The 17,653-nt window shown below is 38.4% G+C and overlaps 3 protein-coding genes across 3 annotated transcripts; 1 reads left to right on the forward strand and 2 right to left on the reverse strand.

Annotated features, from left to right (window-relative positions):
- On the forward strand, positions 1–12,029 carry MONOS_4752 (uncharacterized protein; the record flags this gene model as incomplete). Its single annotated transcript, XM_067874848.1, has 1 exon — positions 1–12,029. One exon carries the CDS (start codon positions 1–3, stop codon positions 11,083–11,085), a length of 11,085 nt encoding a protein of 3,694 aa, XP_067719253.1. The 3' UTR covers positions 11,086–12,029.
- A 912-nt stretch (positions 12,030–12,941) lies between these two features.
- On the reverse strand, positions 12,942–13,910 carry MONOS_16773 (Ras2; the record flags this gene model as incomplete). Its single annotated transcript, XM_067869646.1, has 6 exons — positions 12,942–13,085; positions 13,180–13,374; positions 13,455–13,555; positions 13,619–13,652; positions 13,740–13,796; positions 13,890–13,910. 6 exons carry the CDS (start codon positions 13,908–13,910, stop codon positions 12,942–12,944), a joined length of 552 nt encoding a protein of 183 aa, XP_067719254.1.
- Positions 13,911–14,221: 311 nt separating this feature from the next.
- MONOS_4750 (putative alpha-1 2-mannosidase) lies at positions 14,222–16,900 on the reverse strand (the record flags this gene model as incomplete). The annotated part of the gene is made up of 2 exons (XM_067874847.1): positions 14,222–16,627; positions 16,703–16,900. 2 exons carry the CDS (start codon positions 16,898–16,900, stop codon positions 14,222–14,224), a joined length of 2,604 nt encoding a protein of 867 aa, XP_067719255.1.
- Positions 16,901–17,653: the final 753 nt, after the last annotated feature.

The raw sequence follows: 17,653 nt of genomic DNA on the forward strand, positions 1-17,653 counted from the left end.
ATGCTCTCCCCAAAGCACATTCATTTTATTTTTTTAACCACAGCCATTCATCTTTTTTGTTCATTTTTTAGCTACGTTAGAGCAGAAGATGACCAGATTTTTTATGCTTATTTGAACATAATTACTGGATCAGATGAAAACAGTTGCGATTCGCCTGAAAATGCTTGCAGGTCACTGGCACACGTTATGAGCTTGAACCATAAATATGTGGATGCATATTTCGTTGAGTCGCATATTTTTTATGAATCAAAAGTGGAAGTTAACGAATGTTTTTTAAACATATCGTCTTCAACGGACCTATGGGCTATTATCGTTCTTGGTTACACTGAGTCATATTCAACTATTTGCGTTTCAACAGGGACTCTTCAAATTCGTAATATTCAGCTTAGACTTCCAACACACTCCCAGGAAGTTTTACCTGTTCTTTATCTTAATGATACTGGAAGTATTGCTTTATCTAACTGCAAGGCTCTAACTTCGGATGAACTATCATTTGAAAAGAGTTTTATTTTTGCAAAGGCTGGAACTATTTCTTTGGAAAAATGTGATTTGGTTTTCCCTGGATATACAACAACTGTTCCTTTTATTAATTTACTTCCTTCTGTTTCATTTACAGCTAAATCTACAAATTTTGCAAAAATAATATGCGTTGATAAGTCGTCTGTTATTTCTTCAGAATCTTGGTCCCTTTTCTACATGAATGATACTCACTTTATTGATTGTTCTGGCTCGAGTGAAGCAAAAACGATCAGGCTCACATACAATATTCCATCACCTACGAAAGATTATTGTATGAGGGAACATAAAGGAACGATTAACGAAGAAATAAAAGATACAGAAAAATATACACTGTGCATTGAATACTCCACGTTTAATATTACTTCAAGTGCAGATTCACCTCTTAGCTACCTTTCACTTTCTGTGAATTTTAATGAGCTGCAAACAAAAAGCCAATCTCAAAACGAAGAAAAAATGCGAAAATTTGACAATTTTCGCAACGACGAAAGCAGATTTACTGCTTTATTTTCTGATCTGACGTTTGAGGATTATTCAGAAAGAACAATACCTTCAATATTTGAACTGAAATTTTCTCAGCTAATTGATCCTTCTTCTTCTTCCTCTTCATCCCCTTCCTCTTCTAATTCAGGAGAGTCTCATTCAGTCACTCTTCTGAACAACGTGTTCAAAGGAGTGCTTGTCTCCTCCAAATCTCCAATCTATGTGGAAGTTGAACCAACTGTTCCATCATCATCATCTTCTTCTTCTCTCTCACTCATTTCTTCTTCTTCTTCTTCTTCTTACTCACTTCCTTCTTCTTCTCCTTCTCTCCTCTCTGACTCTTCATCTCCATTTCTTGAGCTTCGCATCCTCTCCTCCTCGTTCATCGACTGTGCCACGACCAATGCACAATACGGGGGAGTTGTCACTTTGTCTTCGACTTCGAATGCTTGTGGGCTAACCTCATTCATCATGAACACCACTAACTGCACACGATGTGGAGCAACCTATCAGAATATAGTGGAAGGCAACCCTTCTGTGGCATTACATTCGAGGAAGAGTTCTGATTGTTCTTCTTGTTCTTCTTCTGCTTCTTCTTCTTCTTCATCTTCTTCCTCTTCCTTCTCTCTCTCGTCCTATTCAAGTGATGGCGGAGTGATCTGCTGTGTTGGGTGCATCGATGTGAATGTTCTGTATTGTCAGTTCAATTTGTGTGGGGCAGAAGAAAAAGGAGGTTGCATTGCTGTTGTCCCTGCTGCTGAACTGTCATCATATTCTTCTTCATCTTCTTCTTTGTTTTCTTCTTCTTCTCATTCTTCTTATTCCTCCTCCTCTTCATCTGTTTCTTCTTCTTCCTCTTCTTCTTCCTCTTCCTCCTCCTTCTCTCTCTCTTCCTCCTTCTCTTCCTCTCCAATGCATCTCTCACACTCATCCATCTGCACATGCTCTGTTCGCATTGACCATTCCTCCTTCTCTCAGAACTCGCTATCTTCTACACACTCTTCAAAGGGAGGTGCTTTGTTCATAGCACTTTCATCATCATCATCAACTGCTTCTTCTTCTTCTTCTTTACGTTCTTCTTCTTCCCCTTCTTCTTCTTCTTCTTCTATTCTTCCTTCTTCTCCAACTGATTTCTGCTTTTCTGGCTTGTCTTTCTCACAAAACACAGCCGAAATCGGGAAAAATGTTTTTGTTTTGTGTGGAACAGGGCAAAAACGAGCGAATTTCATTGACTTGGCACATTTCTCGTTCTGCTTCTGTGAAGGAGAAGAAGCACTGAAGAACTGTTATTGTGTTGGCGATGAAGAGAAGAGAGAGGGAGAAGATATTCTGATGCTGCTGAGGTACGAGGGAAATGTGGTGTATGTTGGGCAGAGCGAGAAGAAAGGGACTTGCTCAGAAATAACAGTGAAGACAGTGACGTGGATTGCGAGAACGAGAAAGAGGAAAGAAGAGAGAAACTATGATTCTTCTATTTATTCTTCTATTTATTCTTCTTCTTCTTCTTCTTCTTCTTCTTCTTTATCTTCTTCTTCATTTTCAGAGTTTTCCTCATCCAACAACAATCATCCTAACTCAACCTCACTGAACACAGAAATAAATAATCAATCACAAAACACAGAGACACGCACTGTTTATTCCTGCCACGAAAACTACTTCCTCTGCGGCAGACAATACGACCCTTGTGAAACACTCACCGAAGCCATCAGCCATTTGCCTTCTCCTTCTTCTTCTTCTTCTTCTTTCTCCGAATCAGCGATGTTTCATACTTCCTATTTAGGAACTCCTGCTCCAGTGACTTTGCTTGTTGAAGCGACGTTGTCTGTTTCTGAGCATCTTTTGTGTTTGCCTTCGATTTACTCGTCGTTCACTCTCGGCGCTGCTGACAGCACTGGCAATGCTGAAGTGGTGCTCGTGGAGAAATCAGAGGATAAACAGGAAGTTTCTTTGGATAATAAAATTTCTTCTTCTTCTTCTTCTCCTTTTCATTTACATCCATCTAATGCTGCCTCCTTTTCCTCAGAGCCATCCTTCCTCACCTCTTCAACAGACACTAAACTTTCTCGTCTTTCCTTCAAAGTCACTCCACACACACACACTCAATACTCAACTATTGTCCTCTTCTCTGTTGCTGATCTGGATATCTTTGATTGTTCTCTTGCTCCTTTAGAAGATGAAGAAGATAAATATTATAATTATTATTCTTCTTCTCATACTTTTTCTTCTTCAGATCCTTCTTCAGATCCTTCTTCTTCTTCTTCTTTGCTTACCCCCCTCTCTTTCTGTACAATTTCTTCAGGAACTGTTACTCTTAATTCTATTTCTGTATCTAATCTCCAGTTCGATCCTTATTTAAGCCCATCGAAACATGCATTCTCGTCCTTCCAAGCGCCTTCTTCTCTGTTTGCCATTGATCTCAGCCAAGTTGCATCAGTGTCTGTGATATCGATGAATGTGGCGAATTCTTCACTCTCACACTGCTCATTGTTCTCATTCTGCAATTTTGAGAGTGTTGGAACAAACAGAAATGGAGGAGAAGATGAAGAAAACAGAGAAAATGATGGAGAAGAGGAAAAGTTGAGTGATGATAACGATATTCAATCAGTTAATTCATGTGCAACAGAAAAAACAGAAGAAATAGAGTCATCTTCAAAAGCTTCTTCTTCTTCTTCTTCTTCTTCTTCTTCTTCTTCTTCTTCTTCTTCTTCTTCTTCTTCTTCTTCTTCTTCTTCTTCTTCTTCTTCTTCTTCTTCTTCTTCTTCTTCTTCTTCTTCTTCTTCTTCTTCTTCTTCTTCTCATTCTTTCTCTTCCTTCACTAAATCTATCACATTTGTGCTGTCTAACTTCACCAACGTTGTTCTCCAGTGCAAAAGCAATGAGCAATCAATGCCAGCCATCATGTGCTTTGACAGTGGATGTTCCTCATTCAGCCAAAAAAATGAATACAGTTCAAAGGATGCACGAACAAGAACACGCAATTTCAAAGGAAATAATCAGTTGTCTTCTTCTTCTTCTTCTTCGTCATCGTCTTCCTCTTCCTCTTCTTCTTCCTTCTCTTCTTCTTCCTCAAACGTCTTCTTCACATTCTCCGAGTCTCTATTCGAAGGCTGCCAGACTCTGATTGTAGATTCAGTTACTAACTCTTCGTCTCTATCAGCTGTTGGCTCACACTGCCTTCTCTTCAATAGATGTGAATGCTCATTGGCCAATTGCTCATTCATCGGCAGCACTTCTGAACTGAACAGCATAAACACTGCAGAAATCACTCAAAACACAGAAATAACGCAAACAACACAAAGTATTGGAAGGAATACTGCTTTCTCTCTTTCTCACTCTGATTTCTGCTCTCCTTCCATTCATTCATTGCAAAACGACTTTTCTCCTTCTCTTTTCACCTGGTCTTCTTCCTCAATCACCTTCATCGACACCACCGCCTCCCTCACAAACACCTCCTTCACCCGATTTCTGTCTTATGGTGCAATCACATCCACTGAGGGATCTGAGCTTGAACTGACACTAGTCTCATTTATGGATAATTCTCCGAACTTGCAGGAGTTTCCCTCATTTCGGAGAAATATTTATTGCAGTGGAAGCAGCAAAGTGGCTATACATTCTATTGGAGAAGGGGATGGGAAGGAGAACAATGAGTCTATTTGGCTGTTGAATGATGGATGTGAAGTGACGGGGGAGAGGAAAGAGGCTGGAGAAACTCTGTTTATTCCGCAGCTCAGTCGAATCCGGATAAATAAAGTGACAAAGGAGGAAGTGGCGGGAGAGAATGAAGAGAAAGGGAAAGAAGGAGAAGGAGAAGGAGGAGAAGGAGAAGGAGGTGGAGGAGGAAGTGATGCGGATGATGAGATGATTCAGATCACTTTCTTTGGCAGTTCTCTTCTGCCCATCGACATCGGATATGAAATACACTGCCTCAAAACAGGCAAGCAAACAACACACACAAAATTGAATTTTCTGCAGAAAGTGAAAAATTTCATTTTGAGTGCTGTAATTGTGAAAGATCGTTATGACTCTTATAAATCAATGAAAGATATTGCATTGAATTCAATGAATACGCCATCATCATCATCATCATCATCATCTTCTTCTTCTTCTTTTCTTTCTCCTTCTTCTCCTTCTTCTGCATTTCCTCCTTTATCTGACTCATCCAATACATCTGTTGTTTCGAATGATTCGCTCATCCTTCCATTCACCACACACACAAACGACACAGTTGCCATTGGGCTTGTCAAATCTTCTGCTCTTGCGACTTTATCTTGCTCTTCTTCATCTGCATCATCATCATCATCATCATCATCTTCTTCTTCTTCTTCTTCTTCTTCCCTTTCTTCATCCTCTTCTTCTTCTATTTCAATCAACAATTTCTCTTTCCAATCTCCTCATCCATCATGTGCTACACACACATCCTCTTCTTTTTCCTCTTCTTCGTCCTCTCCTTCTTCATACTCCTCCAACGTATTAGAATATGAAGTCTGCATTGTCTATGGCAAATCCATCTTCGACTCCTCCTCTTCCTCTTCTTCTTCCTCCCAGTTGATCAAGAAAACAAGATGTCTTCGATTAGAGAACGATGATATTGTTCATCCAAACAGCGATGCGGAGAAGACAAGGAATATCGTCATCATCATCGCCTCTGCGGCAGCTGGCGTGGCATTAGCAGCGTCTGTAGTGTGTGTGGTGGGGACAGCTGAGATCAAAAGGAGGAAGAGGAAGGAGATGGAGAGGCAGGGAAGATACAGCGCAGGCAGTGTGTTAGAGAACGAGATAGAAGAGGCGAAGAAGAAGAAGAAGAAGAAGCAAAAGAATCAGAAGAAGAGGGATTGGCTGTTACGGGGGCAGTATAATGTGCAAGAGCTGACAGATATGGATGGAGAAGGCGAAGGCGAGGAAGAAGGCGAAGGAGAGAGAGAGAGAGAGAGAGACAGAGAAAGAGATGATTATTCAGAAGTGAGTGATCCATTGGAGGACGAGGTGGAGCCGATATTTGACCCTTCACTCCTCAAAATGACATCCACCCCGCCACCTCTGCACACGTCTTCGATGTCGATGACGCTGCCTTCGACTTCTTCGTTTGACTTTTCGTCGTTTTCGGTGTCTTTTGGAGAGAGCGAGAATTCAGAGGAGGATTTGGGGATTGGAGTGAAAGTGAATGAGAATGTGGCACAGACAATGATGAAGACACAGACACAGGCACAGGCACGTACTGGTGAGCAGAAGATGAAGAAGTCAGGGAAGGAAATAGAGAGAGAGAAAGAGAAGGAAAGGGAGAAAGAGAGAGGAAGAGAAGGGGGGTATCCTTTGATGACGCCTGTTTTTGATGAGAATTCGATTGCGTCTGAGCAATACTCACTCAGCAATTCTTCATTCTTCGATGAAGAGAACAAAGAAGGGAGAAATAAAGGCGAAAGAGAAGAAGAAGAAGAAGAAGAGGGAGAGGAAGAAAGAGAAAGAGAAGAAGGAGGAAAAAGAAACAAGAGGAGGAAGAAGAAATCAACAAGAAAGACAAAGAAAAGACAGCTTGTGTTGAGGCAAGCTGGGGTTATCGCTTCTTCTTCTTCTTCTTCTTCTTCTTCCAAACGGAATTCAAACAACAACTCTTACAATGCCTCTTCTCCTTTTCTTTCCCCTCGCTCTCATTCAACCTCCCTCACTCACCCAAGCTTATCTCCTCATTCTTCTGCTTGCTTTTCTTCTTCCTCCTCCTCTGCCTCTTCTTCTGCCTCTTCTTCTTCCTTTGCCTCCACCACCTATTCTTCTTTCTCCTTCTCCTTCTCTTCTCTTCATCCTCCTTCTCATCTGCAAAGACAAAGACATCATCATCACCACAATGCATCTGAATCTCATCTGCCAACAGGTTTTGCATCGCTTGCAAAGGGAACGAAGAATTATTCGCATCTGATTGAAGTGAGTGGGCAGATGAGTGATTATCTGGGGAGCGTGGGAGAGAAGGAGGAGGAAGAGGAAGAGGAAGGAGGGGAAGGAGGAGGGGAAGGAGAAAGGGAAGGAGAAAGGGAAGAGGGAAAAGAGGAAATTAAAGGAATTATTAGAATGAAAGATGAGGAGATGATGACAGATGAAAGAGGAGATGTGTTAAAAGAGGAGAATGAAAAGGGGAAAGAAGAAGAAATTGAGAAAGCCACAGAAAATGAAGAAAAGGAAGCAAAAGATAGAATTCACAAGGGACATATCAACAAAACAGAAGCAATTGACGATGATGACAACAATAAGAATAATGTTGTTGTTGATGATAGCAAAAAAGATGAAGCAATTTGTGTTGAAGAAGAAGAGGAAGAAGAAGAAGAAGACGATTTTGGATATCCAATTGAAGTAGAAGATGACAACGACGAAGAAGATTACAACAATGAAGAAGAAGAAGATGATGAAATAGACGATGAAGAAGACGATGATGATGAAGATTCATCGCATTTCCTGTCAACATCATCATCAGCGTGTGTGTCTTCATTGTGTGCTAACAACAAGCATGATTATGCGCTTCGCCTGCCTCCACAGTCGAAGATGGACAAAATAATGGCGCTGAAGAGGAGGATGTGGGGGGTGAGTGAGAAGGAGATGGAGGAAGAAGTCAATTTGGAGAAGAAGGAGATGGAAGCTGAGAAGATGAAGGTGCTTTTTGGGTTGAATCTCAGTTCATCTGCTACATCTTCTCCTTATTCTGTGTGTTTTGTATCACATCTGCGATGCAACGGAACCCCTTCTTCTCCAATTCCTTTGTCTTCCTCCTCCTCTTCCTCTTCTTCTTCCCTTTCTTCTTCTTCTTCCCTTTCTTCTTCTTCCTCTCAGCTTCTTCCTCGTCGCTTTCTAAGTGACAATCAATCCGTTTTTTCTCTGTCTGCCCAGTCTGTTTTCTCTTCTCAATCAACATACACAGTTTGTTCAGTCTCTTCTTCCATTCTCTCTGATCTGAAGAGCATTGTCTCTATCACCGGCTCTGTTTCCCCTTTGAACAATGAAGAGAATGGGAAAGAAGGGAAAGGGAAAGAGCAGAGAGAAGAAGAAATGGAAAGCAGGTTGTCTTGTTTGTCCTATTCTCGTTCTGTCTCTTCTGCTCATTGCAACAAGAATCACAAAAGAAATCAACATCTTCAAACAAAACAGAACAAAAAAGGAAAAGAAAATATTCCTTCTTCTTTCTCAACAGCAATAACAAGAATGCAAAATGAGAGCAAAAAAAGCACAATAAATAAGACAACCAATGCTGATGCGTCTGCCACATCCAAAGAAATAACCCCCAACACGAATGAAACACACAGAAAACGCTTTCTTCCTTCGTCTTCTCCTTTCTTCTCGTCGACTGTCCAAATGTCTTCTTTCTCTCCTTCTCTCATTGGCGCTGTGCATTTTCAGTCTCTTCATCCTTTCAAAGACATCAGCACTGGCTTTTCTTCGTGTTCTCACACTCCTGTCTCTTCTCCTTCTCTTCCTTCTGTTCATCAGCCCCCTCCTTCTTTCTCTTCTTCACCTTCTTCTTCTTCTTCCTCTTCTTCTTCTTCTTCTTCTTCTTCCTCTTCCTCTTCTTCCATTTCATCCTCTGCTAACACTTCTCCAATGGCAATAAGTCTTCATTCACCACGTCTATCTTCAATACTCAGTTTCACCCCTCTTCCACCTTCTACTTCTTCATCTGCATCTTCCTCCTCCTCATCTTCCTCTTCTTCTTCTTCCTCATCATCACCAATGACAACCACAACTTCCTCCTCCTCCTCCTCCTCCTCTTCTTCTTCTTCCTCAACATCACCTCCATTCACCCCTCCCTCTCACTCCATCGCACGCAACCCTTCCTCCTTTTCTCGCACCCATTTCCCTCCCTTCTCCACTCCTCCTCCTCTTATCTCTTCTCCTCTTGTTCCGCTTCCCCCTCAAACAACAGCTCATTCTTCATCTGCTGACACTTCTTCCTCTGCAAACAGTGAAATCCCTGCTTCTTTTGTGCAATCACCTTCTTTGCCATCAAAATCTAATGTTATTTCATCTTTGCCTTCTTCTTCTTCTTCTTCTCCTTCTCTTTATCCTTCTTCTCCTTCCTTTCCTTCATCATTTCCTTCCTCTTTCTCTTCTTCTCTTCCTTCTTCTTCTTCTTCTTCTTCTTCTTCCTCTTCTTCCTCTTCTTCCTCTTCTTCCTCTCCTTCTTCTTCTTTCCCTCATTCAACAAAGGCAATTGGCAGAACACAAACAGGACAGCTTTCTCATCTGAGTCAAAATCGCCCTTCAACAGCCAGAAGCAACTTGGAGATTGTTCATAATTATTCAGATAGCTTTGATGAAGAGGACGAAGATGAAGAAGGTGATGATGAAGATGATGAAGATGATAATGATGTTATTGATGAAGAAGAAGATGATGGCAGAACGAAAGAAGATGGTACTGAATGTGAAGAAGATGAAGATGAATTCCAAGCGAAGAAAGGAAGAAGTCGATATCAAAACCTGAAAAAACAAAAGAAGAAGGAAGCTTCATCATCATTTCCATTTTCCTCTTCCTCTTCTGCTTCTTCCTCTGCTTCAACTTCAACCTCTTCTTCTTCCTCTTATAACCCCCAAAACTATCCTTTGCCTCCTCCAGTAGCAACCTCTGCCTCTCTTCTGCGTGCCCTCCATCGCATCTATCGCATTACAAAAGGCGAATCTGCCCCGTTTTTTTTGGCTGAGCCAGCAGTCTGTGTGACAATGGAGATGCCGAGGAGAGAGGTGGAAGAGGTGGTGATGAAGGAGAGGGAGGAGAGAGAGAAGGAGAAGGAGAGGGAGAAGATAAAGGAAGAAGAAAATAAAGAAGGAGAAGGAGATGAAGGAGATGAAGGAGATGAAGGAGAAAGAGAAAACAGAAAAGAAGCGGAAGAAAAAGAAAGAGAAGAGAAATATCGCAAAATCAGGCATCAGATATTTCTGTATCATCGGCAGCGCTGGCAGGAAGCGAAGGAGAAAGAGTGTTTAGCGAGGGAAGAAGAGCTGAAGGAGAAGAACGACAAGTATTCGAGATTTCAGAGGTGGCTCAAGAATCAGAGGAGGAAGAAGCCAAAAGAAGTGGATATGTCGCATCCAGTGCATTTGTATCCGAAGGGGACGAAAAAGAGGAAAGATGAGAGAGGAAGAGAAAGAACGAAGGAGAAGGCAGCGATCGGCTGCGAGGGAGAAAAAGAGAAAGAAAGAGAGAAGGAGAAAGAAGAATGGGAAGAAGAAGCGAAATTGGCAAAGGAAAGAGATTATTTGCTGTCGCAGTGGCTTTGCTGGCCTGTTTTGTGCTATTCATTCACATTTGTGTCGACGCTGCCTTCGTTCTACTTTCCTTACTCACTTGCAGAACAAACACCAAACAGCCAGAAGAAAAGCAGACATCAGATGAAATGGAGGAATTATAGTGCTTCTTCTTCTTCTTCCTCTTCATCATCTTCCTCAGCATCATCATCATCTTCTTCATCAGGTTATCACAGTCACACAAATACTAAATTCCACTGGCCATTGATTGGACTATCAGCTGAGCCATTGTCTATTCCCTCAAAATCTCTTACTGGCCCAACTGCTCATTCACCAAGCATTGCAAAAGTTGCCAACAATGAAAAAGAGAACTATCTCTCAAAAGTGAAAGAAAACACACATTTGACAGAAGATGAGAAAGAAAAGCGTTTGAAACAGACAAAAGCTGATGAGACACACGAGGATCCATCAACATCACCCACATCTGCAACACATCCTTCTCCTCCTTCTCCTCCACCTCCTTCGCTTTCTCAGACACCTGAGCTGCTCCCAGTATCGTCTCCAACTGCTCTGCCTTCTTTGCCATCTCCTCCCTTTTCTCCTCTTCCTTCTCTGCCTTCCTCACCTTCTTCACCTTCTTCACCTTCACGCTACCCACCCTTGTCATACACCCCACCACTTCAGCACACACACTCACATACACACTCACTCATCTTCTCAATGGAAGTGGCACCTCGCAATGCTACTTCCTGCCAAGTATCAACGTCATCATCAACGTCATCATCATCAATTTCATCATCATCATCTTCTTCTTCTTCTTCCTTGTCTAACTTAGCAGATTCTACATTATCGGATCATCCAACTTGAAATAATTCTATAAAATAAGCAATGCTTCAATTATTATTAACTTTAATGCGTTGATAGGAATATGCTTGGCATGTTTTTTTACAATCAGTTTTTAAAAGCACGGTTTAATTTCGATGTTGTTACAGTCGATAACTGCTGCTTTTTTCAACATCAACATTGGTTATTTATTTTTGTGTTGATAATCAGTAACATTTAACTTTTTTTGATTTTTGTATTTGGGTATGCTTAAGTATGAGCATGTTACTTGATTTATTCTTGTTTCTTTATCACATTATGATTATTAATAAATTGTATGTTAGATTCTTTCGATTGCTATTCTGCTCTTCATCATCTTTTATTATTATTATTATTAAATTTACATTGAGTTCCGGATAAATGCGACATCTTTCCTTTTGATGATTCATCTTCGTGTTGATAAATTAAAACTATTAGAATCTTCTATTTTTTTGCTTGCATATTGTGATAATATTCATTAAACTGTTTCTGATATTGTACTGTTTTCTTCTTTGATATACATTGTAATTAACGAGATGTATCTTGAGGATTGTTGATTTGACAGTCAATTTTTTTGTTTAGTATTAAATGTTATCGATAAAATATTGTCTTTTATTATTATTATTATTATTTTTCTCTGCAAATTTCTTGTTTCTTTTTTAATTGAAAGCTAAATTATTTCTTTTTTTATAATGTGTTTGATTTAATTAATTTTATTAATTTTATTGAATAAATATTTACAGTGCATTGGCACTTGTTTATGTTATGTGTTGAAAGATGTTACATTTTAACGAGCAATTTTTTATTTCAATGGTTATTTAATTATTATTTACTTGTATTGACAACTTATCAACCAAGCTATATTAGTATTGAATGTAATTTGTTTCGATAATTTCATTTCTTCATTTTTCAGTTAATTAAAATAAAATTATTCAAAGTGAGGCTTTAATCCGAAATGTATTTTTTCTATTCAAACGGTGAAAAATGACTACAATAAAGCTGTTTTCTTTTCATTCATCAACAAGAACTTTCTGATAAATAATAACAACATTCAATAACTGAATGATAACATCTTTCTTCTATATCGAGAAATGATGTTCATGTTGCTCATTCAAGAAAAAAAATTCTTTTCTGGGTTTTTGTGAATAACAAGTGAATTTCAGGAAGAAAACATGTTTGAAAAAAGTAACTATCCAACGTGAAATCTTATTTGTTTCAAAACCTTGAGTAAATAAATATTTTGTGAAACAAAAAATAGACACAAATAATTTGGACTCTTTCTAAAAATGTATTTCTTAAAATTAAATTGTCAACTTTTTTAAAGATGAATAAAAGAAAAATAAAATTCCAAACAAAGCTTGATATTTGACCAGATCGGCATATGCTTCATGAATACGATTTTATACATTAAAATAAACAATTACCAAACTGAAAAACTTTGCATTTTCAAATGAAAAAAATGAAAACATGAAAAAAATGATACTCAAGTGTAATTAAACTTCTCTAAAAATAAAAATATTTAAAAATAAATTAAAAATGAAAAAAAATAAATTGCTCACACTCGAAAAAAATTGATTTGATGAGATATATTACAATAATCAAAAGAAAAAAAGCAGTTAAGTCCTTTTCTTTTGACAAAATTTTGAAAAAAATTACAAGAATAAAGGTGAAAGGTGAAAAATATCAGAAAAATATTCTTTGAAAACATTAATCAAACAAAAAAATTCAACAGAAATTTGAAAGAATCAATAACACTCAAATAATATAACATTAGTCATAATAAAAAAAAATTTCTGGTATTTTTTTTAAAAAAATTTTTTTTTCGTTATTTCTCATTTCCCCATAAGTTTTGAAAAAATGACTCAAAAAAGAAAACAAAATTTTGGAGGCTTTGGTGGAGGATCCCGCTCCTTTCTTATTTCTCTGACAAGCGTATGGAACGCTTCTGTAACATTCACTCGCTCCTTTGCTGATGTTTCAAGAACTTGACAACCAAATGACTTTGACTATTTAATTTTCGTTGAAATGACAAGCAATTCATAATGGCAATTTAAAATCATTCACCTTATATCTTATTATTATTTAAACATAAAAGCAAACCATATCTTTCCCCTCTTGAGAAGAAACTTGATGATATTGTGATGGCAAGTCTTGTTTATTCGCGCAAATAACGATTGGAACTTTTTCTTTTTCTTTAACCGACAAAATGCGATCACGTATTTTTCGAACTTCGTCAAATGAAGGTCTAGAATCTATTGCGTAAACCAAGATAAATCCATCGCCATTTAATATGTACTTATTACGAATAAGCCAACACATCAAAAGAATTTTTAAAGTCAGTTATTAAATAAACAAAATTTTTATTTCCAACAAACATTATCCTGAAGTCCTGTAAATTCTTCTTGTCCAGCCGTGTCAAGAATATCAAGATAAACTGTTTTATCATCAACTGTCGTTTGCATCCGATATTGATCCTCTTAAATATTACAATTGTTAAAATGTTTTATCGTAAAACGATTCAATTCAATAAATTTCACACCAACTGTTGGATCATATTCAGGAATAAATTTTTTCTAATAATTATATTTTTTTTAGCAAATTGTTATATAAAAACCCGAAAATTATACATAACCAAAGAAAAAGAGAAGAACAACGCAAACCATAACAAATTGTATCGCAATGTTTGATTTTCCAACGCCTCCACCACCTAAAATAACCTAAAAGAAACATTTCAAAGAAAATACCATGATAGCACAAATATCGCAAGCAGCCCCTCATGCAAATTCTATAAGAGGAGGGAAAATACAAACAATTTTCATATCCATTGTCATTGCAAATATTCTTGTTTATAATTTTTGTTTATTTTGATCTTACCATAAAAAATTTCGAGTTTGTGATTTGAGGTTTTTGCAATTTTCGCGTACTTGATGATCTTTGTGTTTTAATGAACAAAGAAATGAAAAACTGATGAACAGTAGCTTTTATTTTATAGAAAAGAAGCTTTTATTCAACTACTATATAAAAAAAAGATTTAACAAGAACAACTGAATTTATTTCTTTTTTAGAATTATGGATAAAAATTGCAATAAAAACTGAAGAATAATTGAGAAAAATAAATGATCTAATGTAAGCTTCTTTAATATCACACTCCCTGCCACCCGTTGTTTGGATGTGGTCCAAGCACAACAGTCATATTGCCTCCTTTCTTCATCAGTGAGGTGTCAATTGTTGGCTGAGTCCAATTCTGCTCATTGACAGATACACTCTGAATGTAGTGGTTTGTCCTGTCCTTCAGATTCTGTGCTGCAATCACAAAAGTCGACGCATTCTCTCTTTTCTTGCTATTTTCATTGGTATTTTGCTGTTCATTTCTGCTTCCTTCCTCAAAAGTGATGGTAACTTTCTCAAACAGCGGGGCTGTTATATCCATGTCAACTGCTCCTCTTTCCCTCCCTTTTTCTCCGAGGCCAATGAGCGTACTGACACACGGGGCAAACACAGAAGGAGAGTTGTATGAGCTCCAAAGACCCATCAGATCATTGCGATACGTCCGACGCAGCCGCCTTCGCAGTTGGCGCTGTGACTGTGCAGCAAGGCGGGAAAAGAGGAAAGATGATGATGAGGAGGAGGAAGATGATGATGAATCAGAAGAAGAAGAAGAAGATGATGATGATGAAGCATTTTCTTTGCCTTTTCTTTCAGCTGAAGAAAACATTGTTTCAGGCAAGTCGAGCAAAGAAGCAAATACGAGTGGGATAACCTTATGCTGTGCGTCATATCCAATTTGCCCTCCCTTCGGTGAATACAAAGGACGATACGTGTCTCTTCTCTCTTCTCTCTTCTCTGCTTTTTCTGCTTCGTTGACAGGAAATCCCATCTCATTAGCCTGCTTTCTCCTTTTCTCCCTCAGCTCCTCTTCAGACACCCACTGCCTTCTCCACTCCTCCTCAAAGAAGAAGGGCAGCATCGGGTCTAAAGGCGGGTTGTTTATCAGCGCCATCACTTCTTCGCTCAGCTCGGCAGCAGAACCAAACAGAAGTGGAGCGAATTTTGTGATGTTGCTGTTGGAGAGAAGTCGAAGTGTGTTGAACATCTGCTGCTTCCGAAGCTCCCTCTTGTCGTTGAAGAAGAACGAAGGCTTCAGCGAAAATGTCTGTGTGGCTCCATTTCCTTGTTCTTTCTGCTCTTTCTGCTCTTTCTGTTCTCCATTTGCCTTTGCATTTACATTTGCTTTCGCTTTTGCTTCTGCTTTCTGCTTCTCTGTCTGCACCATTCTTCTCACATCCTCTCCAATCAGCGCTTTCCCGTTCTTCACAACAGAAACAAGGCTCTCCTCAAAGCTACGGACTTCTTTCTCGTTTCTCAGAACTCCCTTTGCTGAGTTCATAGCATTCGACATTTTTTTGCTTTTTGCTTCGTTCAATTCAGAAGTCTGTTTGTCATTTATCTCATTCGCTTTGCTGTATGATAGAAGCGCTCTGCTCATTTCCAGCAAGTTGTCTTCGTCTATAAGCATCTGCATCGCTTCTTCAACCTCTGACAACTTCATCAGCTCTGCTTCTTCTTCTCTCCACGCCTCATCATCTTCAGCAGCATTTTCTCCTTTTGCATTTGAATTGCTCTGCTCCACTCTTTTTTCAATCTCTCTGCTTAATTCCATCTTTTGGCTCAATTCGCTCCATCTCGTTTTAATTCCGTTTATTTCATTTCCATTTGCATCCCCCCTTTGCATCCCATGCTTCTTCATGTCACTGAGCCATGCCATCAATTCAACTGCTCTTTCAATTGGAATATCTTTCTCTTCATTTCTGTCTGCTTCTTCTTTCTTGTTGTTTCCTTCGCTCTTCAGATACGTCCATACTGCCTCTGTCCATCCTCTGCTTCTCGTAATAAGGTCATTCATTTCTTTTTCTATCTCTTCCTTTTCTTCATCTCCGTTTGCTTGCTGCATTTCCCACTTATCCTTTGCCTTCTCCACATCTGCCAACATCCCCTTTATCACTTTCCTTTCCGTACTTCTGTCGATCAGCCCACGAAGATGATGCAGTCTCCATTCTTCTATCTTTCTATCGCCTTCAATGCTGCTGTCTTCTGTATTGTCGTTTGATCCCCCATTTGAAGTGTCAAATCGATTGCTGCCTGCAATATCATCTACACTTGTAATCAATTCGTCTTCATTCTTCTCACCATCATTGCACTCGCTTTCATCGATAAGATCATCATAAGTCCGATACAATGCAGTATAAAACAATTGCTGATCATCAAAATTTCCGCCTTCCACCTTCACATGGCCCAATATCTTGTTCCACTCGGCTTTTGCAATTTCAGAAACACTTTTCCAATCCCATGAATAGAGTTCCTCTGTCGCATGCTTATTGGCCAATGCTATATTCTGAAAAGACATTGCATACCGAAACTTCACAACTTTTGTTCCCTTTGAAAACGAAAAAGTTATTGATCGATCATTGTTTTGCTTTGATTCATTTGGCTGAGGATTTGTATCCAAAAAAAAGTACATTTGCTTTTTAAAACGCATTTCTCCTGATATCTGATTATTTTTTAATTGCAACGTAGGGCCATTGGAGAAAATAGTTATATGATTTGGTCCATCATTTTCAAATACCACTTCATATATCCCTCCGTGTTTTGAAGGAGCGAAAAAGGCGTCAACGCCAATTTCTTCCAAAAATATGGAATACTTGTATGGTAGTGCCTTTTCAACATCATACATATAATTAACAACAGATGACGGAATTGCTGAATCTCCTGAATGAGGGCAAAAAAGAAACGTGTTCTGTTGCTGCATTCCGAAAAATCCCATTGGAACCCCATGAATAAGAACACTCGAAAAATCTTCTCTTTCAGGTCGAACTTTAATAAGCCCATTTGGAAAATGTGTTATTGGATAAGTTGGAATGCTGACCTTTGGTGAAATAAGACTTCCCAAATACGGATTGACCAAATCTACTGGAGAAAAATCATTTGATGATAAATGATTTTCACTGCTAATACTTTTTGTAATAAACTGAAATGCAGTTAAGAAAATAAAAGCAATCATTGATTGATCTTTGAACATAATTTATTATATCAATTGTCAAAGAAATCAAATATGTTCGAGAAGAAAACATTCAAAACAAAATTTGCGCGTATAAAAAACAACATGGCATTATTGAACTCTTTGAAAAAACAAAATGTTGTCTGAAGCGGAAAAATCATTTCATTGTTTTCATTAAAATGAATAATTCATCAAATATATTCATTTGATGAAACTGATAGTTTACTATTACGCAAGTTCATTGCTGTGATGTCATTGACGAGATATGCATCTAATATTAAATTTTTGTTATTTTCATTTGGAAGAAAAAAAGTCCTTTCAAATTTAACGCATTAAACATAAACGAAAGGATGAATATTTTTTCTTAGCTTTTCTTTACATGCTTTTAATATATATAAAATCATTATTCAATATGTATCGAGCACGAAAAATGAATTGTTCCACTTCACATTCATTCGAAAACAAAATGGGGAAAAAAAATTGAAATAAGAAATTTATGGATTCATTCTCAGTTCTTTT

Source organism: Monocercomonoides exilis (assembly GCF_001643675.1).
Source record: "Monocercomonoides exilis strain PA203 chromosome Unknown scaffold64-419423, whole genome shotgun sequence".
Lineage (NCBI taxonomy): Eukaryota > Preaxostyla > Oxymonadida > Polymastigidae > Monocercomonoides > Monocercomonoides exilis.